Genomic DNA, 24,286 nt, shown 5'->3' on the forward strand with positions numbered 1-24,286 from the left:
TAGGAATGGTAGGGTTGTGACCCTTTTTCAGCCCCCTTGAAGTGCACAAGACACTCATGTCTCTGTGGCTGAGGTTGTCATAGCTGGAGGGTGCCTTGGTAAGGTCAACCCTCATAGGTAGAGAGCTGTAAGCTTCACCTGTGCCAGACGTGACTGCTAGTGAGGTGTAAGTGATGCATTTACCTACACTAAGTGTTTTCCTACTGTACCATGCTAGTGAGTTGTAGGCAGGGTGTGCTAAGCCATTTGATCTACAACCACTAAGTTCAGTAGAACTTAAATATGCTAAGCTTTGTTTATATGTACCTAAGATACTTGATGTGATCTTTCAATTTGATAAAAATATTGCAATGGTAAAACAACAGCAAGCTCAAATCCGCACAGCTGCACACCAATGTGAGAAGTTGGCCTGATATATGATGTCTCCAATTCTGGGGGCACCTTGTATCAGTCCAAACAATCCCTTATGGTGTCTGGTTGTAAGTCAACCTTATAGACAAGCTATCCTAAGGGTAGCATGGACTAAGCAGCCTTAAAGGCTCAACTCAAGAGGTCGTGTTAAGCAAGCTGTTTTACCAATCACAATCATGTAATATCAAATGAAAGGACACCACACAAGTGATATATTATAAAAATATATGTATTTATTACTAGAATAATCCTCTATACTCTTTAAGAGTCTAGAGGCACAAGCGTTTAAACAAAAGCACAGTTAAACATATAAAAGTTGCACAATTATGGATGAGGCCCAGGGGCCACTCAAACCATATATTAAAAAAGTGGTATAAGTATCACTAATCGAACAGTGGACAGACCTAGGGCCTGGGGAATCGCTGGGAGCAGTCGGGACTAGCAATGCTGAAGTCGGGAAAAGCCCGCGGGATTCGGGTGCAGCGCTGAAAGCACACACATGCACCAATGCAAAATCAATGGTGCATAAAAGTTATCGAGTTACTGAGTTAAGAGTCTTCCGACTGACCTAGAAGGACAAAACTTTAGACTTAGACACTAGAGGTGTATACCAGTACAGGAGCACCGGCGTTCATGAGTTACCTCACCCACAGGAAGCGGGTGCACAGGTGCAAAGTAGTGTCGGCTTTCGTGGTGTAGATCTATGGAGCCTGGAGATGAAGATGCTGCAGGCGGCCAGAAAAGAAGTGTCCGGTGCGATCCAAGGGTGGATCGAAGCTGAAAGGAACCTGAAAGCAGAGGGGACAGAGTCTGGGTCACTCAGCAGTGACCAGGGTGGAACCAGGAAGGAGCCAGGCAATGTTGGGCGCAATCAGGTGGTTGTTGAGAAGCTTGTCTCCGCTGCCACGTGGACTCTGGGGCACCGAGGATGTCCAGGAGTGGGTCACGAGCTGTCTCACGTAGGCTCTCGCTGTCGGCAGTGTCGGCTTCCGGATTGGAGCAAACAAACCTTGGCAAGCGCAAAACACACAGAATTCAAAGATCGCCTCTTACTCAGACCAGGAAGGTCAGAGCGGGTGCTCCTTTTCAGGGGAGTGAGGGCCAGTCCAGAGCAACCAGACTGGCAGGTCCAATTTAAAGGTTTGTCTGTACTGGGGCCGCTAGCCAATGGGCAAGCGACTGGACCAACACGTTGAGCCAAAAGATGCAGAAGGGCCCCACGCAGCACTCGGTGAGTGTAGAGGGGTGAGCTTCGGTGCAAGAGTGGCTCAGGGCTGGGGCTTCTCAAACCCCAATGCACAGCTTCGAGGGAGTCTCAGGAGCTGCACGGTCAGCGCCTCGTGGTCTTTCCAAGATGGCCGGCCCCACGCTTCAGGTCGCCTCCACGGGTCTCAGCTCTGCAGGGACTGTGGATCGGGCTGTTAGAAGGCAGGCACGCTGGGTCTTGTCGATCTCTGTTGCTCGCGTTCCGGCAGGAACTGCAACAAAGCAAACGTCGAAGTGCTGGATGGTGCCTGTTTGCACAGGGTGGTCACTCCTTGACCACAAGGGAGATTCTTCAGTCTTCTACGTCGAGTAGGATGTCGAAGGGTCCAGAGTTTCATTTCATAAGTTTCAGTCAGGATAATCTGTGTGCACTAGCACTGCTCCCACTCTTATACCAATCTAGTGGGCTGGATTACTTGTAAGGTCCCTCCTATGGGTGGGACCCAGGAAGGGGGTGGTTACACCCCTTTCCCTTTGTCCAGAGTCGCGCTGGGACTGGGGCTGGTGTGCCCCAGAACCGGTTTGACCGGATTATGCAAGGGGAAGCCTTGTGCGCCCCAGGCCCTGTCTAGTTTCTTTCAGCCCTCCCTGCCCCAATACACTATCTCCTGTCTGGGGTGGTGTAGCACCTCCCCGCGACAGGAAACCCTTTGTCCAGGCCTCCTCTGCCAAGTTTCGGTCAGCAGCAGGAGGTCAGACTTGTGTCGTGGCAGCAGCATCCATTTTGTGATGCTGAGGCTCTGGTTAGGATTAACCGCGTTTTAGTAAAGTAACATGTCTTCTCCCTCTAGAAGGGTGGAATGCTATCCCCGTTGCCAGGACTGTCGAGGGGATAGTATTCCAGATCGTATAACACCTTACACGACATGTTTAGATAAAGCCAAACCAAAGTTAGCACATAACCGCAATGGATTATAATGCACTTAAGAGTATATGGTATGGCATTATCCCGGAGCAGCTTAGGGAATTGGTCCCGACAGCTGCAGACAGGCTCAGCTCATGCTAGAGCACCATCTCACATAAAACCACGCACTCAGCCTCAAGGATTGATAAGGCCTGCCATATGAGTGACTCATAGGTTTATATGTGTCCAGATATAGGTTTAGATATAGGTATACTATATCTAAGCAAGGGGTGATTACACCACCTTACCCCAGCTGAGTGATCAGCCAGTTGTGTCAATTTAAGAACCAGCCAGGGGTGGCAAAAGTTATGCTGCAGCCCCTGGTAGGCCTTGGATGCACCTATGCCCTTGGCACCTATAGTGCACTGTATAGGGGCTGACAAGGTGTCCAGTACCAAATTGGTTGTGCACCTAGGGTGCATGGAGTCCATTTTAAGGAGAGAGCAGATAGCCTGGGGCCCTGATTAGCAGGGAACCAGGCCAACTAAGTAGAAAACAAGCTAAACACAAGGCAAAAAATCTGGGGTAACCCTAGTCAGGTATCCACCTTCCTACATCATCCTTTGTTAAAAAAAGGAGAACCAGACCAGACCAGAACTGGACCAGAACAACTATCGCCCACATCAAGACTCCCCATCACGGCCAAATTGGCAAAGAAGGTGATAAATAAGCAACTCTCAGAGTACATAAAGGAAAACGCTCTTCTGGATGATACTCAGCATGGTTTCAGGAAAAAAATGAGTACAGAATCTGCCTTGATAATAGCAACGGAAGACATCAGAGAAAGGTTGGATAACGGAGGGAATAGGGCTCTGGTCTTGCTGGACCTCTCAGCAACATTTGATATGGTCAACCATGAGATCCTGGTTGACCTATGCGGAGCCTTGGGATCAAGTCCACTGTACTAGATCTCCTTCAATCCTTTCTCGCAAACAGACAACAAAGTGTAGTACTGGGCAACATCTTATCAAGGCCTTTCTCTGTGCCTTGCGGAGTCTCCCAGGGCTTAGCCCTGAGTCCTACACACTTCAATCTTTCTGTTACACCGCCAGCGACACTCATCAGAAATTCTGGTTTCTCTCTTGCATCATACGCTGATGACACTCAAATTGTGGTGCCACTAACAAAACCAGAAACTAACTTGAGCTCTGCATTAAAGACCTGCATGAGTAGTTAGCAATTGGATGGACAATAACTGTCTTAAATTGAACACCACTAAGACTGAGGTTTAGATCTTTGGAAATAACCCCTCGTTCTGGACGCCGGCATGGTGGTTGCCTGAGTTGGGCCCTCTTACAGAACCCTCAAACAAAGTAATGAATCTTGGTTTTTTGTTAGATAACCGAATGAAGCTCAAAGATCAGGTGAATAAAATGACATCAGCCTCTTTCTGCGCTCTGAGGCTGGTAAAAAAGATTGAGAAATTCCTACCCACAAAACTATTAAAGACTGTGATCATTGCTTTGATACGCTCAAGGATTGACTATTGTAATAGTCTCATGCATAACATTGCGACAGGTCCCCTGAAGAGGCTCCAGACTCTACAAAAATGCAGCCACACGGTCCCTTTTCAAAATTCCAAAATATGAATCCACTAAAGGAGCCATTAGGAAACTCAACTGGTTCCCAGTTAGACAACATTGCAGTTTCAAAGCATTATGCTTAGTCTATAAATCACTGCACAGACAGGGACAAGTACATTTCAAGGAGAAGCTTAGTTGGTGTATCCCAGTATCCCAGGGAGGACTCTCTGCTCTGTTTCTATCATGAACCTGACTGTGCCCCCATTCAAGAGGACCACTTGGGGCAAAAAGAGCTTTTTCAGGGCCAGGGCAGTGCTCTGGAACAGCCTACCATTAACACTAAAAGCCACTCAATCCCTACTCGCCTTCAGAAAATCTTTAAAGACCTGGGTTTTTTCACAAAACTAGCAGACACCTAAGCTCAGCAAGAAGCCTCACTTCATTCTACTGATCTGCCCCTTAGACCCGCCTCTGATAGCGCCAAGTCACCCTCGGGCATGAGTTTGCACTCTATAAATGACTATTACATTACATTATCTGTATCAAACGGCATCACTGGTGGCCTGCTCTGGATAGTCAGGTCAAACAAGTGCTTGATAAATACCCAGAGTGTCTTCTTTCTGATAAACATTGGAACGTCAGAAAGACGCCCTGAGGGTTCCATACCCTGAAGCACCTTGGAACAAATTGGTCCTGGAGTTTTCTGGACCATTTGTCTCACTTCCTGCTGAAATGAGATATGTCCTATTGTTAGACGACTACATTTCTAAGTGGTCCAGTGGACTGATCAGTTCATCCTAAGATCCGGGCCTGCCGGGCTCTGTCTGTCGAGGGCAAGTACCATTAGGAATAAATCCCTAAAATCACTTGCAGTAACCGGAGTCTACTTACAACACAACATTAATAATAAATAAATAAATCCGTATTTGTAAAGCTCTAATTACTCACCCTTACCCGTCTCAAGGCGCTGGGGGCCGTTGTGGAAATTAAGTGAGCTATTGCCCAGAGTCACATGGTGCTGAGCTGCCGCCGGAGCCAGGGATCGAACCGTGAGCCCCGAACTCCGAAGTCAGCTGCCCTGGCCACTGCACCACACCTCTCCACATAAAAGTGCCTCAATTTCTAATAACATTCTAATAAGTACAAGAAAGATTTCCCTATCCTGGTATTTGGTTAGTTCCTCTAGTAGAATTAACATACATTGAAGGTATTTGTCTAAAGATTGCTACATTTGCATTGTATCCTTAGTGTTCCTCTTCAAATACAAATGTCTTTCGAATGTACTGAGAGTAGGAAAGCTCCATCTGTACCTGATGTCAAACTAAACTCTTTTATTCAATGAGGGTAACTACGGCCTTGTGTTGTATCCACAATTAATCTTTGCTGGTACGGTCCTCCATATGATGATGCATGAAACAATTTAAAACTCAGATAGGAGTACCATAACAAAAATGATGGCTATGTGTAGTTCTACTTCTGCGCCCTTCCTACACACAATACCTGCTCCTCCTTGGGTTCGTACTGCTTGAGTTGGTTCAGGAACTCCAGATGCTTCTTCTCCTCCTCTAACTGTGCCACCATCTGCTCACTCTGCTGCTGCTTCAGCTGTGTACTTGCCAGCTCGTCCCTTAACCAAAGGTTTTCCTGGCACAGACGCTTGACTTGAGTCTTCAGCTTGTGTTTCTCTGCCTCCAAATGTCCAATGTGTGCAGATAGTGCAAGCATCACCTAAGACACAAACAATAGTATTTTCATCATTAGTAGTTTGACTTCAACCATATTACAAATGCTCTTGTTATGTTACATTGCTTGCACTTGTAATGTATGACGGCATCACAGAGAAGGGAATAAAATACAAATGTCAATACATTAAGAAAAACATTCATACCAGACCAGTGGGGAAATGTGAATCTCCCATACCATTCTAGAAATCAGGGCATTCCAGGCTTCTGTGATGTTTTAAGAAATACATGAGAGCCCAACACCCTTAAATGTAGGGATTTCAACTCACAACCATTCTATGCCACAGTCAATTTTACTGTTCACTGTCTCCAAAATCATTAATGCTTTCTTGGTGAAGCGTCTTTGTGCTACATATTTAAACAATAGTTTGAATAGCAATACATTTCTTAAACAAAAGACAATTCATCTTATCGACATAATCAAATTATTAACTAATCCATTGATCACTTTAAAATTGTGTACTATCTGTTCATCATAAAACAATTATATTTCTTACTTTGGTGAACCGAACCCGACTGCAGAGTACTGAGGAAAATGGGAGATTTTAACTCTTACCCAAAATGTGTTTTGTGGTCCATAGTGTAAAGTGGATAACCCAGCAGTACATGCATTACAGTCCTCAATACTAGTTTTCCACCTGGTTTATACTTCCTCCAAATGAGAATCATAATGGCCCAGATTCAGGTGTACTAATTCCACATCCGCACTGTTAAGGATCTCAGGTATACTAATTCTGCAGTCTAGAAAGAATATTCAGGAGATCTTGGTGTTTATGAGAATCTTGAAATCACAGTGGGGACAGGATGTGGCGTAACGGCCAGAGCTGCTGTTTTTGGAACGAGCAAACCAAGTCAGAGCCTCAGCTTTGGTTCAACATCATGTGATTCTACACAAATAACTTACTCTCACTGTGCCTAATAAAAACAAGTATTGGCAATGGAATAGGTCTCGCATATGAGAGAGTTTAAGCTATTGTCATTGTAAAGGACAATGCTTTTATTTATCTGTTTTGATAATTAACACATAAATAACAGGCATTGTCATTTACAAGGCCAATATCTCAAACTCTTGTAAATGCGAGACAATTAATGTGTCCTTATGTAATACAATTGGTGCTCATGTAAAGTGCACCAATACCTTTGGGTCGAGTTTGCGCTATATAAAACTATAAAAATAACCTACTGTTACCATCCTACTGGAGATTTTGAGAATTTTCTAATTCGGTCTATCACGGTAAGCCTCACACCAGTCACTGTCCTAAGCTTTATCTGCTTAGGTGATAAGGTCAGAATTTGGGGAATCCAATGACTAAGTAATAAGGTTGAGACTTAAAATTCTCCTGCTTAGCACATTATGGAGGGAATAATAACAATGACTGGGTTGTGTTACAGGGACAAGTCCACACAAGATACTATTGAATATAAACTGGATTGTACCCATGTTTAAAAAGGAGGAAACAGTAAGTAAAAATGGAAGATTTTAAGGATATAACACTGCTACATATTTTTTTTCTTCTACAATAATTCCTGACATTTTAGAATACACAGCAAGCTGCACATGGTCGCTACAACTTGATGGAGTTAGCAAGCTTTTGCTGTGTCAAAGACAGTGGCGGTTTCTCTGTGCGGGCGTCGGGGCTCCGCCCCAGGTAATTTGCTCAGGATTTAAGTTCACATTAAGATCACGTTATTTGTTTATTAAATAAATTTCAAAGAACACACAACACGGGGCACTGTTGTCTCTGACTCTGCTGACTGCTGCCCAGCCCCAGTCACCGGCGCCGCACCAAGTTTAGACAAGATCAGTCAGTGACGTCCACTGATTGACTTGCTGCTCAGTCTTTTGCCGGCTGAGAACCTCACAGCCCTGAAGGCTGTGATGTCATCACTCGGCAAAAGACATAGCCTGGAGGCCCCGTCTCCACCCCCTAATGGCGCGGAGATTAGGTTAGCCACGGGCGTTTTAACACAAGCCCAGGTTTGCTAACGTCTCCACGTCAATCAGAGTGGAGGAGACTCAGGAGAGCTTGCTGTCGTGTTTCCACCCCCTCCCAAATCGTCACAGGGCGTGGTGAGACCCACCCTGTGACGAGTTGGGATAGGGACCGTCTGCGGCTGTGCAGACTCACTTCTTCCCGCGTATGCTTGCTGTTGGAGCCTTGGAGAGAAGTAGCACAGCCATTTTATGCAGCACTAGAGAGACTTGTGAAGCCAGCAGGTAGTGGAGAAGTGTGGCTCAGGGGTTAGAGGCGGCAGACCAGGAAGCTGAGATCGGCCCTGGACCAGGGTTCAATTCCCCGCCCCGACGGGGGTTGGGCTCAATAATTCCACGGACTCGATAATTCTCGCTCCGGTGCCTACTCGACTCACGGGTTCACACTCTGCGACTCTGGGCAATAGCTTGCTTAATCTCCACAACGGCCCCTCGCGGCGGGATGCCTGGCTTTCACCGTGTGGATATCCTGCCGGGGTATCTCACAGGGGAATACCAGGACGGGTTCCCTAAGCAAGCGCATAGATGCCTGCGATGTGGGCGATTTGCGCTATATAAATACATGTACATTTACAGGGCCCCCCAGGAGGGCAGTTTTACATTTAACTTCGGCAAATAAGTCGCATAATTCGTCTACCCTTGCCACATCATTCGCTTTTACTTGCCAGCCGCATAATTCAGTCGGCCCTTTCTACATAATTTGATCCCCGACCCCGACTATCTCGTAATTCAGGCCCAAGTGTATTATATCAATAAACAAAAGAAGAGAGGTTAATTTCTCTTATAAGCCACTGGATGGAGCCAACAGATTCAAAATATTCACACCCTATTTGGGTTTGAAGGAAAGCCCTCACACACCAACCTAGTCAGTGTCATGCTTCATCATCGGGCCCCACCGAAGAGACCTAATGCCTCTTCGGTGTGCTGCGACGCCAGAAGACTGCGGAGCTGGTATTGTGTAATGGGTGTGTTGTGAGGATAAATAAACTTAAACTTAAAAGTGTCTAAAGGGTATCTAAAAAAAGTTTATTAATGATCCCTAGGACACGAATACAAGAGTTCTATGTGTCTGAATTGTAAAGCCAAGGTAATGGTTGGTTTAATTCAGAATTAATATATCATTAGTATGTACAAGTGTATTATAGCCAGAGTTTTGACGAGAGGCCGAGGGTGCTGTCATTGTGAGGCGATTGTCAGCAAATATTTGCAAAGTTGTTTTGTAACTGGAGGGGAAAACAGTTCAAACTGTTTTTTTTTTTTTGGGTCGGGAAGCGAAAGGGGAAAGAGGGTAGTTTTGGCAGTTCATATTGACGCCGAGATGACTGAATGAACTAAAGTTGTTTATTTTTTCTGAACAGTTCGTGAGAAATCGTTTTTCTTTGTCCTCGTAAACGGGTTTACTTTAAAGCGCCATTAAATATAATAATATGTAATTATTTGGTGGTAGGCCTTAAAAGTGTTTAGAAGTTTGGTTCTCTTTGCCCTCAAAAATGTTGCTTTTGAATACATACTGCTGGAAGAAGTGCAATTTGGTTTGTCAGGTCACCAGATTAAAACATGTATATATTTGTTACAGATGAGCACGGGATTTCACGAAAAGGAGTAGAAATGACTGTAGAAATGACTGTAAAATAGTTCAACATATTCTAGACCGTAAAGTCCTAGTTTACGCTTTACAATAAACTTTATCTGTGAAATACTTTGAGTGTTGGAAATGTGTAGGTATTATGCATACCCTGGCGATGTCTAGTAACCGTGGAGCGGATTGGTGGATCTGTGTAGTTTGATGCCTTAGATTAGATGATGGTGTTGAAACAAAACATGATGTACACATAATCGAAATAAATGTTGAATTCAATATGGTCACTTCCCGTGTATAACTTGCTAAATATATATATATCGCATTCCTTTCCATTTGCAGAGCGATATGTATGCTCAAGTTCAAATAAGTAATTTTAGTTGCAGTGGAATCATTTAAGGAAATGAGTGTGGTTCTTTGAAAAAAAAACATTCAATAATGGTGCAGGTGCAAATACAACTTGAAATAAATCGGCCAACATTTTAGATGAAAGCAACATATTTTTTTTATCTGCCTGTGTGCATGGCGATCTGAAAATAACCCACGTTAAGAAATTTCCTGTCCTTTATCGTTATAAAATAAGTTTTGTTTTCTACACATTTTAGGACTTCAGCGTTTTCAGTCCTGCATTTGATATGGTAAAATATAGAAACCACACGCTCCGAAAATCAACTTAATTGGCGGGCCATAAATACTGCTGTTAGGGTGATCACCTGGCATGGATGCAAATTCAGATAGTGAGTGAAAAAAAAAGGACAGATGGTCAAAATTCAGGTCAAAAGTTAGTTTGCCGACACATCAGAGGAGTTGTGCAACAGTATACAAGTAAATAGATACCAAACACAAGTACAAGTCACAATAAGTTTGCAAGTTTAAAAAGTAGTGAAGCATACCAAGTAAATTTGACTGCTGATGTAAGTGACAGTTCAAACAGGCGCCATACCTTTGTTAGTTAGGTTAGCACATCAAAGCAGTAAAGCAGATCTTTTAACTTCTCTCCATGCACAGTGCTATTTCAAGGTCATAAAGAAAGGCTCGTGATTTATGTATAATTTATGAGTTATCAGCCCCCCCGTGTTTCTTAGATTTCTGGACTGACTTGCTTATGCCCAACATATTTTAAGATCCCCGCAGCTGAGGCAGGACATTTCTGTAGAAAGTGCTGGAACAGGTATAGTTTCTCAAAAGTTAATTGGCCATGTTGGCCCACTCGGTATTATGTTTGTTTTTCACAAACAAAGCCTCAAAGCAGGGGTTGTGTCTACAGAAACTATTAATTGCCCTGACATGCGAAGACTTTTCTCACTGTGCACGGGGGTCGCTGATTATTTTTGCAAGCAAGTCCTTGGCGTGAAAGATGTGTTGGAAGGGTGGGCATTCCATGTACACGTATGACATCCTGTGGTGGGTCGTGGGTGGGCCGCCAAACAAAGGTTCCTGACAGCTGAGGCGTTTTCATCTGAAACTTCGAGGTTTCCCTAAATGATGTCAGAAACCATGTTTATGGTGGGCCTGGACACCTGTCAACTCATGCTCTTCCCAGATCTAGATGACTCAGATGGCATGTCACATTTACATGGCCACATGTGGCGTGAGTGGTTGAGAGTTTTTCACCCTAGATTTTATCAAAATGGGGCTGGACTCAACACTAGCAAAATCAGTCGAGGCCGAGGCGGCTGCTTCCCCACAGGATGTAAATGAGAGGCCTGTAAGAGCGCAGTGTGAATGCAAAGATGTAAGACTCTGCACGCGCTCTCTATATTCCACACCGCAGTCAGTCCCACTGTTTGCGGAGAAGAAAGTATTTTTTATGTGTACAGTAAACGAGGGCGCCTTTTATGTATCAAGTTATGGTATCACAAAGTGCCAATAATATCATTAGACAGAATCGAAATGGGGGGAAAATCACAGCATGGCCCTGCATGAAGGAGCATAAAAACAGTTCTGATTGCGCCATTAAGCAATAAGTCTGGAGACAGTAATACGGCATAGGGGGGTAAAGCAAAGAGCATTGCCTGGAATGTGCCTACCGAGTACCTAGCGGCCATGTTGTTTGCTTTTGCTGTGCGTATACAAATGTTATGGAATAATCTGCAGATTTGTTGAGTTTTTATTTTCAGTTTCAATGCAAAATGTTTATATTGATCACTTTCTCACATATTTATTCTCTTCAAAATCACAGCAGTTTTTCATGCATGAAAATCCAGGTGATGTGTGGAATTTCTTACCTTACTATTGTTTCATATTGTTGAAGCATTATTATACCCACAAACTCATTCTGGTTATAATATTGGTGTCTAATCTGAACATTAAGTGTATATTTAGGATGTTTCTGTTATCCTGAGGAAATGCTAGACACATTAGTTATATGACAGTACACAAAGCTTTCACTTACTGATAATTTTCCATGCGTTAAATGGTTGTCTGAAATTTCCTTAATGTTTGTTTTTATTACGAATGGGCATAATATTTGATGAAATTAGGCTGTTCAAATCAAAAGGCAGAAAATAAAGTCAAGAATTGTCTTAGGAACCAATAGAATAAAAACATTTAATAGCAATCAATAGGATAGAAACAGTAAAAATTGTGAAATAATTAAATTGGTGATTCTCAATATGATCTATGGGTCCGCTTATGATGGCTTGGAGTAGGATAGAGTCAGGGTTTATTTTTCAGTTTTACATACTGATAACTCGACCTGAAGGTATCAGAGCGCTTTACATGAGCATCAGTTACATTACAGACGGACATATTCATTTTGGTAGGCACGTGGAGATGAAGTGATTTGTCCAGAATCACAGGATGTTGAGTTGTTCTTGGCGAGACGCAAACCCGGTTCTTCAGGTTTGAGGTTGACTGCTGTAGCCGTTTGGCCAAATCCTGTCCTTAGCCAAGAATCCTTCATATTCAGAGCCACATTTAGGAATTAATAGGCCAGCCACTAAACCACTGGGTCATTAGAGGCACGATCAAATTAGGAATTGCTGCTAGCGCTATGCTTTTTTTCACCAAAATGCTTCAGTCCACAAGGTCCAGCACTTTTGTTGAAAACACACATTATTGGCCTTTAACCCCATGCTACCACAGCCTGAGGGACTGGCTAGGATTTTTTTTCATTTTTTCTGACAATCCCCCAAAGCAGTAGTTGACTATCCCAAAACATTGAATCAATATTCATGAGGTGTTTGGAGTTTTCACCCAGATTGTAGCAGGCACTGATCATTTCCTAATCTTAAAACCAGTTATATGTAATCTTACAGCAAAAATATCAACTAACCTAAATAATATGGCCTAAATATTGTTTGCAAATATATTGGTTCATTGGGAAAAGACTTTCTATTATTAACTCCAGTTCTGAAACATTTTTGTAAACAATATTTAGGGCAAAATATTTTGGTATTATACTACAGCACCACCAAGCTATTCATGATTGCTATGCAAAGCTGTCCCAAATGGAGAGGAAAATGGCTAACTTTCTTTTGCACATCCTTAGATAAATAAGATGGACCTTCTGATACCATACAAGGTGGCAGACCAGTCACTGAGAGGGTATTTCCGATAGCGGAGACAGGTGTTGCTCTTCCATCTGGAATGTAATACTTCTCCTGCCTCTTAATGTGGTTGGGGGGACTAGAAGCTGGCCAGATGGGCAATTTGGTAGAGTATGTCACATTGCTATAGGGCTCTCAATGACTCCCATGGTCAACGAGATGGAGGATAAATGCATACAGCAGTATAAGGGTGAAGGCGTTATCAGAAAAAGTCTTTCATGGAGCCAAAAAAAGCCTAGGAAGAAGACTGGGCGAAGACAGACATTCCAAAGTATACAACTCTAAGTAGAAGGTACCTATCCGTGGCATAAGCATGAAGACATGTAAGGTTTGAAGGAAGTTCATCTGGGGTCTTGCCTTGATCCTCTCTTCATTTGTTGACGGTCAGTTGTGTGCAATAATCCATTGGATGATACTAATGATTTCTGTATGGATAGGGCTCCATATGCATCCACAGTCTCCAAAATGTTCAGACCAATAGAACATCTTCATGTGCTAGGGGCTCTCTGTCCACTAGACAATTTTTATATCAGTATTTAAGGGCTTTAGTAGCCAGCTCCAAAAGGAGGTTGCAGATACCACTGCAAACTAGAGACCTAGCAGGACGTGAGAGTTAGTGCAGGATACTAGCTTACAGACTCTGGTTCGCAAGTCCTTCATGCAGAGGAGACCCAGTAAGGGCTTCTGACAATTCAATACAGTTATTTTTGTCTAGTGAATAGTTTATTTTATTTGGTCGAGCGCTTGAATACTCCCTGATGGGTGTGTGTAAGAAGTGGGCTTCCGGCTCCTACGCACTTTTTTCCACCTTAGTTACAGAGTCACGCAAGAGGCAAAATTGTATTAAATAACTGAATAAAGACCTTAATGCGGTCGCTAACAGCCGCGTGACGTACAGAGACGTTCCACAGAAGCTGATAATAAACTTAAGTGTTCAAATGCTTTGGTAGCATGCCAATGCTTTAAAAAAGATATATTTTTATTGGCTTATTGTTTTGAGTATGCTTGATGCAAGGACATGTTTTAAAATTAATGATCACTGGATGCCTAGTTTATATAGCCTGAACTTGGCCCAAAGGTATGGATCACTTTACGGTGAGCCCCAGTTACATTACACAAAGTCACATCACATTCATTTTGTAGTCATGATTCATGAGGAGATTAAGTGTGTCGCCCACAAGCACAGAGGGTGATAATCCGACGCTGCCTGCTGATGCTCCAATATGTAAAGGAAACCAAAACTACATTATGCTATTTAAGGCGGCGCGGCGTCCTGGAGGTCTCGTCCTCTCTGTCTTCTTGGACCCCAGGGAAGCCACAGGATCATTGTAACGGTGGTTTTCAAGAAGGCCTCGCGTAGTATTTCTCACGTAGCCACTGGGTCAGTAGACAGATCCAACCTATTTATGCAACATTGTTAAAATTAATTGTGGTTTATTGCAATTTAGAGTGGTTTATTCATGAGGCCTTGGAACTGATGATACTTTTAAGGGAGGCAGTGGCCTGTTTCTGTTAAGCACAAAGGCTTCCGAAAGTCTTGAAAATCCACCATTTGGCTGCTAATTTTTCAAAATTTTCTCGGGGGGAGAACCCCCCCGAACCCTCCTTAGGTGGTTGAGGCTCGCTCGCTTCGCTCGCACGCACGGTGTACTATACCAAAAAAATTCCGCCCCACCACTTTCAAATCTCACCAGTCGCCACTGGTCAAAGATGAATATTAATAGCATAGATCATCCGCACAGACAGGTGGAGGCGGGACCAAGCTGCAAAGTAGGTAATTGACTGATGTTTTGCAAGCGCTCAGAAAAGTGCAGTATCCCGACCCAGTTCGCCACCAGGGCTGGAAGGTAGGAGCAGCTTAAAGCATTGTCCAAAGCTTCATTAAGAAATTACGACAGCAAATTGCAATTTTTAGATCACTCTTTTATGTTGAACAATAGGTTAATCCCAGTGACCAGCGATAGGGTGCTTGCACAACGCTCTAACTTCTTCACTGCGCAAGGCTCTCCTTTCAGTCTCAACCCACTTGAGAGTAACTGGATGCCATGACTTGACTTCTGCTGGTGTACAGCCTTCCAATTCATGGTAACTGCCTGTTTAGCAAGGAATAAAGCAAGATCGAGAAAGTGGGAGGGGACTTAATTAATTCTGGTCCATTTATAGAATCTAAGAACACACACCACCGAAAAGTTTTTTTACTAAACCAGTTTTAGTAACCAACCTGTCTACAACCTCAGACCAGTTGGCCGCAAAAGTTGGGCAATCCCATAGCATGTGTTGTAAATTTGCTGAGCGTGCTGCATAACAGAGATAGGAGGTGGCAGCGGTAGCGAACATGTTATTGACTTTATTGGGATTTAAGTAGGCCCTATGTTGAATTGTTGAGTCTAGCAAACCCAAAGGGGATGATGGACGGAGTGTTGAACATTGCAAGAACTCACCCCCAGTCAACTGATCTGGGTTTAATCCATCATCATTCTTTAGCTCACTCCGCCACCTCAGTTCAGACATAGCCATATGCAAATCAGTCTGACCCTGTGTCTCATGGGAACATGAGGTAATCTAAAATGTTATGGTCAAGTTGTGTTCCCTAGCGAGTACCCCACCGTCTCCATGTACGAGTTAAAGTGCATGTAACTTCCCTCCTGTACCAGCTATGAAGACGCAAATACATTTGCGTCCAACGTTAACATGTCCTCTTTCAGACCCACCATGAATGGGTCGAATGGTCCGTTCCTAAGTATGCTATGCCAACGTCTTTTTGTAGTGTACTCCTACGTTTTTCAGCCCTGGCTGAAGTAGGCCCTGAATCTCTGCCACCGAGCCTCTTTTCTGGCTTCTGACTCCGAGAAATCTCTGCCCAGGCAGCCCCTGTACTCGTGAACTCTGACTTACTTTCAGCGCGGCCCCTCGCGCTCGGCTCAGCCTGCTGCCTGCCAAGATTGACTATAACCTTCGAGTTATCTGTTTCCCTCCCCGAAAATACATTCCTGCCTGCTAGCTTCAGTAAACATCCTTCCTCAGCTACAGGGCTAAAGGGCCGACCTGTCTCTGTGCAAGTAATTCATAGCTTCGTTGCCATGCTTCCATGGAAGGCCCCATGCCCCCACGCTTCTCATACAGACACCCAGGCGCTTATACACGCACTCACAGCAAGTATAGAATAGCTTCTGCCCCAGAGACCTTTCCGCCCAGATAGCTTAGTTCCTAAACATCAGATACCAGATATGATAGAAGCACAAGTTGATCTGACATGCCAGACTTTTGTCTCTTTTCCGTCAGTGTAAATGTCAAGTCCCCTGCACCCCTCCAATTACACGTCATGCAGCTGCGCGCGCATCCAAGCTTCCGATTTCTGCTGACATTGCCACATTTTCTGTTAGTGCCACCCCTTTGTGACACCTATCAGTGACGTTTCCAGAACACACCTCTAGTTCACGCCTCTTGATTACGCACACGTACCACGTGTATATTGTTATCTTGTCTTCTCTCAGCTGTTACGCCTTCTATACTGTTTTCAATGGTGTACAATAAGTATATAAGCTATGTACTGTTAATAAAATGTGAGCGCGCTCTATCCCTTCTGACACCCTGTGTGGTGGTCAGAACATGATATCTTGGCCATGACCATTCCTTTTTAAGGAATAAAACCCTTAGAACTCTAACACCACGGACTCTGTCTTTTTTCATCCGATCTGAGTTATTATTGATTAAGTACTTACATGCATAGAAATTAAGAGTAAATTATTTATTTACATCATTTTGGCGCCCGAACAGGGACCCCTCCCCCACCTCACGCGCCGGTTGGCGCATTGCAAGCTCTGTCCCCTGCCATCAGTTAGATGGAATATACGCGTACCGGCAGGATTTCCTGCATCTCCCTCTGACCCACGGAGGTGACGAAGACTGCGATCAGTGCCCAGACGAGGCGGTGAGGAGTGCGGAGGATCCCGACCAGAGCCTAGCCGAAAGAAGCAAGGTCCGAGGTGTCAAGAGGCCCACCAGTTTTCCGAAGTTTTCCGAAGTTTTCCGAAGTTTTCCGAAGTATCGAGTCGAGTCCAGTCGAGTTTTCCGAGGCCTTCTGTTTCCGTGCTTCCAGGTGAGTACCATTGCTGGGTCGTATCTAGACGGGTTTGGGTACACAAGTCCGGTCTGCACTGTTTTTAGGCAGTGTATCTGTACTGTTTAGCAGTATATCTAGTATTCTGAAATTCTGCACTGTTACAACAGTGTATCTGTACTGTTGAGCAGTACATCTAGTATAGTGGGGTAGTCATCTATGTCTCAAATGTCTTTTCATGTAATTAATGTCGTGGTATGAATGTGATTGTTTTCCTGTGCATCATTGTGTTTTCTGGTATAAATAGTTACATTCAGAATTAAGTATCAAGGATCGAGCATTTCAGTATCAAGTAGGCACAATGCCGTTCTTCAACAAGTTAAAGCAGATAGGAACTAGGAAAGGGATGTTAGAGGAAGAAATTCCGATCCCCCCTAGGGACACTCCAGGTAATTTCATGTATAACAAACATGGCATAGACGCCATATTGTATCTAGAGTTATGGACCGATTATACAAAGCACCTAGAGGAAAGATACCGATGGCCAGTTAACGGAACATGGGATGCCGAGTGCATCATAAAGGTAGAAGAAGCATTACGGAAAAAGAAAGCCAGACAATCTCAGAAAGACGCCATAGAATTTTGGCGTAAGGAATCACATAAACGTGCTGAAAGAGCACTTCGTAGAGAAGACAGACTTAAAGAATCAGAAAAGGCTCAAGAAAACGAATTAGTTATTGAAGGAATTCGAGTAAAATCAGAACAAATAGATCGCATCCGAAATAGCCAAGTGAACAACATGTATCTTTTGGCCGAGGGTACATCTGACGCCATTTCAGAAATACCGAAAAATTTGCCGTCACCATTAGTTCCAACTAAAGTAATGCACAAGACTACTAAAGACATATTCCTAAATTCATACTTAGAGGATGTAGCACCAGCTTACACCAATCTGCCTGTTCGTGCCCTGCCTACTGACAGGGACGGGGGTGGCACTCCACCCCCAGGTCACGTTCCGCCGGTACCGCAACAGACCTCCCCCGTTCCGCCAGCCCCGCCGCTTCCCGTACTCAAAACTGACCTACCGAAACCACGTTTGCCTGATCCACCTAAACGACAAATTCAATCTCAGATACAGACTCCACAGGGAGGTAATGCACAAGCTTCCGCTTCAGGAGGTGCGACTGCGGGTCCTCAGACCCCGCCACCGACTCACAGATTCAATCTCAGAGGTATGCAGAGCCCTCTCACGTACAGGTCTCCCCACTCCTCTAATTCATCCCGCCTTGACGCATTAAAAGAAAACATGTCAGTTTGCAGATATGATCCAGTACCCGGAAAGGACGATTTAATGATATTGGCATCATTACGGTTAAGATCTGCTACTGATAACTTGTTATGTTATGTAGGAATGAAGGAGCGTCTAGATAGAATATATGAGTTTGTTCAGACAGGAAAGGACCCTGACAGTATTAAGGATGCCATGGAGAAACAGAAAGTTGACATGCAAGCGCTGATACTACGATTTTTCATAAATTGTCTAATAAGAGAACGAGACAGGCCCGGAACAGATCAGAGTGAATTAGATGCATTGAACAAGTGGGGTCAAAATATAGCTGAAGGAAAACATGACAGACAGAATTGCATAGCCTCCATGTACAAGAAGATTAGGAAAGCAGTAATAGCAGTACACGAGAAAGGGAAAGAAAAGGCTTCCTCCGAGGAGGAAGAAGAACAGGAAGAATCCGAAAGAAATGTAGGCACCATAGCATATGTAGGTAAGGGAACTTACCTTAGGAAGGGTATCCGTCCAGAGAGCAAGAGAGTTTTCTTCTCTGCCTTAACAAACCCGAATTCTGCTGAGCATCAGTTCCAGGAAACTGATAAACGGCTTCGAGATCGAGTTGGGTACCATGTACTCAATTCTATGGATGAACAAGAACTAGCCCGATCGGCTGTATCATGGGCCGAAAATGCAGACATATATAATGATGACACAGTGGCGCAGACATTTCTGAACCTCTCCCCCGACGAACAGAAATTAGCAGGTGTATACATGATTCAGCACCTTCTTATCAAATACAGGAAACATTATTCTGATCCAGGTCCCTTACACGAGACACTAGAAGCACTACTGATGGATAGATGGAGAGGCTTAAGTACCAAATTAATTCAAATAATTCTAGAACAGCGACATAGATATGACACTTTTGTAAGCTCTGAATATGTTCCCGCTCCACCTCCAGAAAGGAAAATGTACCACATGCAATGCGGGGGTGGTATTGAAAGTCAGAACCCCTTACGAGAAGTGCACCCTGTTATGGGTGAGGATAAAACCTTGAAACGCGTGTATGTACACACGCCTCTGACCAAATTGGAACTGTTAGAAATGAAGAAACTAGTCCCGTGTCATGATAAAGACCCTGCAGGTTTTCATAGAGAGCTTAAAGACATGTTACTAATGGGGGATTACACGTATGATGATATCATGAAAATGTTGAAGGTATTATTGCCTACGGGTATATTCGAGAAACTGAAGGAAAAGGAATGGGAGGTGGGAGACACAAAGATTGCCTGGGCAGAAATAGAAGAGGAAGAGAAAAAACGGGTTCCAGGGTTAGGCCTTGGGGACAAAACTAAAGCATTACCAGGTTTGATAGTACAGGTCCTGCCCAGGTTGTTGACAACTAGAAAAGAGGATTGGGATGCAATATCGTCCTGTAAACAGAAACATGATGAAGATACTAGTGACTTCTATTCAAGATTCGAGAAATGTTTTATTATTAATAGTGGCCTCCAGCCAAGTAGCGAGTCGTACCCGCATCTTTTTGTATCAAAGTTAGTCGAGAATTCCCTACCGTTAGTTAAAAATCGTGTGTACAAGGTCGAGAGTACATGGCAAGCAAATACGCCATCACAGATGTTACAAATGTTACAATATCATCAGAACAGAATCAGAGAAGAACAAGATCAGGAACAAAAACGCATGAAAGACACAAAGATGAAAATGTTAGTAGCTCAGACGGTCCCATCCGACGGTCACAGAAAGGGTACGACCCAGACAAGTCACACTGCAGCTCCCGTTAAAGGGACATGCAATTATTGCAAGCAGCCAGGTCACTACGTACATGAATGCCCAGTTCTGAAACATAACATAGCGACAGGTAAAACTAAAGAAAGACCGCATCCGCCTAGACAAGACCATAACCAGCATCAGTCTTCACAGAATACACAGAGTACACAGCCTATGCATGCGTCTTCGACTCCAGCACAGACCGTAGCAGTACCACAGCCACAGCCCATTGCCGCAACTCAGCAAGTTTCACAGCAGATGTACCAGTATGCCCAGTCCGCTTACCCCGAATATTCCCGATATACATGAAACAGCCTAGAGAGGGAAGGTGGCTTGCCTCTTATTGAGATTCCTGTAGATCAAGAAGGTCCTTATGTACACAGTCAAGTATTGGGAAAAGACAGAAAGTTTTTAATTGACACAGGGGCAAGTCGCACTACAATCAGCCATGATGAAGTTCCAGGGGCACCCCTCTCAGGCTCACAGAATGTTTCCCTGGGTTTTTCAGGACAGCCTATTGTAAATGAGGTATCAGAACCAGTTCCCCTGGCTGTGGGTCCATTATCACGTGTTACAGACCTGTTACTCACGAAATCATGTCCAGAAAATCTGTTAGGAATTAAAACATTGAAGGCTCTAGGAGCTATAATATGCTGTTCCCCGGAGGGGGTTAGACTCTTTCTGCGGGATTTCAAGGGTCATTATGTTCTGCGTGAATTTGATGTCAGATTGAAAAATGTACCAGATTACTTGTGGGCAAAAGGCCCAACTGATGTAGGCTGTATGCACATTACACCATACCGCGTTACACTCAAGGCAGGTGTTGTATTACCCAGAATCAGACAATACAAGTTACCACCCGATGCTGTAGTGGCTTTACTGAAAATTATTGAAGAGCTCATTGCCCAAGGAGTGGTCGTCGAGACCGACTCCAATATCTGTAATTCACCCATCATTCCGATTCTTAAACGTACTGATCCCAATGCACCGCCAGTATATCGGCTGGTGATTGATCTTCGAGAATTGAATAAATGCATTATTCCACAGTATCCTGTGGTCCCCGATATCTCATCCCTATTGACTGCCATTGATTCAGAAGCAACGTTCTTTACTGTAATTGATCTCAAGAACGCCTTCTTCAGCGTGCCTATTGATCCAGAGAGCCAATATCTCTTCGGATTCAGTTTAAATGGACGCAGCTTCAAATTTTCGCGCGCACCTCAAGGATTCACAGAAAGCCCCAGCATCTATAGTCAAGCACTGAAAAGACAACTAGATTGTATTCAAATGCCAGTTAACACCGCTTTACTGCAATACGTCGATGATCTGCTGATCACCGCACGAAGTGAGCCCGAATGTGAAAAAGCATCACTGACAGTTCTACACTTTCTGGCCGACAAGGGACACAAGGTGTCTCCTTCGAAGCTACAATTCTGTGTTCAGCAAGTTGTGTACTTGGGTCACTTGCTGTCCAAAGTGGGGAGACAGCTCACTCCCGATCGCATTCAGTTAATTGCAAATATGCCACAACCCCAGACACAAAAGGAAGTGCGGGCCTTCATAGGCCTCACCTCGTACTGCAGACAATGGATTCCCCAGTATGCATTTCTAGCCAAGCCACTCATCCAGTTAACGACACAGGAGGCAGCGACTTCGACTGCCCTCCCTTGGACTCAGGAACATACACAAGCTTTTGAAGACTTAAAGAAAGCATTATGCCAAGCACCAGTTATAGCAACACCATGTTACAGCAAACCGTTTACACTTTTTGTTACAGAACATGATGGTACAGCATTGTCTGTCCTCACTCAAGATCAAGCAGGTTCACATAAGCCTTGCGCTTATTTTTCAAGTACATTGGATTCAGTAGCTCAAGCACTCCCTGCGTGCTTAAAGTCAGTAGCAGCAACAGCATTAGCAATTCGACAGAGTGATTCAATTGTTTTAGGTCATCAGTTAACAGTTCAAGTACCACATTCTGTAGAGGTTTTGTTAAACAGAACCCAGACTCAACACTTGACTATAGCACGACTGACAGGTTATGAATTAACACTATTCCAGCCACACATAGAAATCAGACGCTGCAGTATCCTGAACCCAGCAACACTGTTACCAACAGTTATGACAGATCCAGCCCCACATGATTGTATAGAAATCATTAATGCAGTAACAAAGCCTAGACGAGATTTAACAGATGTTCCATTGACAAATCCAGACCTGACACTTTATGTGGCGGTTCATGCATGAGAACAAGTACAGGAGAATTAGTGGCCGCGTATGCAGTGACCACTGAAACTGAAGTTAAAGAAACACATCGTATTGACACACTGTCTGCTCAAGCAGCAGAGCTCATCGCTCTGACCCGAGCTTGTATTCTAGCCAAGAACAGAAATGTTAACATATACACTGATTCCCGTTATGCCTTCGGAGTTGTACATGACTTCGGAGTCCTCTGGCAAGAACGAGGTTTCCTGACCTCTCATGGGGCCAAGATTCAACATGGTCCCCTCATCCAAGCACTGTTAGAAGCAATACATTTGCCTTCGGGCATATCAGTCATGAAGTGTAAAGCACATACTAAAGTTACAGATTCTGTTTCCCAGGGTAACGACCTGGCAGATCAGACAGCTAAACATACAGCACTGACTCACACCCAGATTACTGATGTGACAAAGGCAATAGTATCGACAAAGTGTATGGCAGTTAGAGATCCCGCCCTAGACGTAATTGATATCCAGACACATGCTACTCCAGATGAAATAAAGAAATGGACTGAACTAGGAGGGATTCAGACAGATCAAGGTTGGATAACGAAGGAAAAATCTATATGGTTTCTCCCTGACTCAATGGTTCAAGTCATGATAAATACAGCACATAGCCCGGCACATCTAGGAGAGAAAGCGATGTTAGACAGTTTACAGAATCTCTGGTACAACAAACACTTACGAGCAGCAGCAAAACAGAAAGTGCGTACTTGCATGATCTGTTGTCAGTTCAATCCAGGTAAAAGCGTCCCTGTAGAACAAGGTGGATTTCATCCTCCCGATCACCCTTTTGAAGTCCTCCAGATGGATTATATCCAGATGAACAGTTGTCGAGGTTTTAAATATGTCCTTGTAGTTGTTTGTGCTCTGTCCCGCTGGACCGAAGCATACCCAGTTCCAGACTACACTGCTCCGACCACTGCCCGACAGTTGGTTCGTGAATTCTTCCCACGGTACGGTTTGCCCCGTGTCGTGTATTCAGATAACGGACAGCCATTCTCGTCCGAGTTGATGAAACAGGTTTCCCTTTTGCTAGGATATCAGTGGAGGTTCCACTGTGTCCGACATCCCGAAGCAGCAGGCCTTGTAGAAAGGCATAATCAGACACTAAAAATTCGCCTTGCAAAGATCTGTCAGGAAAAGGGGGTCGACTGGATAGTCGCCCTGCCCGTGGCACTATTCTACATGAGAATGGTCGCCCATTCAAGATCAGGGCTATCCCCGTACGAAGTGGTCTTTGGCAGACCACCGAATATGTGGGGGACGCCCATTCCGAAGAAAATAACTGATGTTGATTGCCATATGTTGACAGATTACCTTGCCTCCTTGATGTCTGCACTCCAATCATGTCGTTCACAGGTTGCCGCAGCCTTCCCTGACAACACCGATGTAAAGGCGCATGAGGTCCGTCCTGGGGATCTGGTACTCGTCCGGAATTTCGACCGGAAAAGTCCGCTGGAGCCCCGCTGGAAGTCCCCGAAGACCGTCCTCCTTACCACCAGGACCGCCGTGAAGATAGAGGGGAGAAAGGGGTGGGTCCACACGAGTCACATCAAACTTTGCAATGAACTAAAAAACGGACTAAAACAGGACTCTGACTCGTCCACCCCCACCAAAGACTGTGTTGAAAGAAAAGACTTTACAGTGTCTGAACGAGAAAAGACTCCCCAAGAACTATATCGTATGAAACTCCGATCTAGCAAGTCAGACAGTTTAATTGTTTAAGTCCTCCCCTAGGTGAATCGGTTAAATAGTTTCTGACATGTATCCCCTAGATCGAGATAGAGAGAGAGAGAGAGAAGCAAAGAAACGTACATACTGTAAATCACTGCGTAGTCACTGTATAGTAACGTTGTTAATAATGTTTTTTCTAAGTATTCTAATTATTATTGCCAGCATTCTGCTACCTATATATTGGCC

General features: G+C 44.2%; 1 protein-coding gene across 2 annotated transcripts in view; it reads right to left on the reverse strand.

The window, feature by feature from the left end:
• The window catches only part of KLC3 (kinesin light chain 3), an 819,433-nt gene that overhangs the window by 521,405 nt on the left and 273,742 nt on the right, over positions 1-24,286 (reverse strand). For both annotated transcript variants that reach the window (XM_086938378.1, XM_086938377.1), the window contains exon 3: positions 5,605-5,832. In XM_086938378.1, coding sequence (XP_086794504.1) covers positions 5,605-5,832 — 228 coding nt within the window. The remainder of the gene's footprint in view (positions 1-5,604; positions 5,833-24,286) is intronic.

This window comes from Lissotriton vulgaris, chromosome 9 (assembly GCF_964263255.1).
Source record: "Lissotriton vulgaris chromosome 9, aLisVul1.2, whole genome shotgun sequence".
In the NCBI taxonomy this organism is placed as follows: Eukaryota; Metazoa; Chordata; class Amphibia; order Caudata; family Salamandridae; genus Lissotriton; species Lissotriton vulgaris.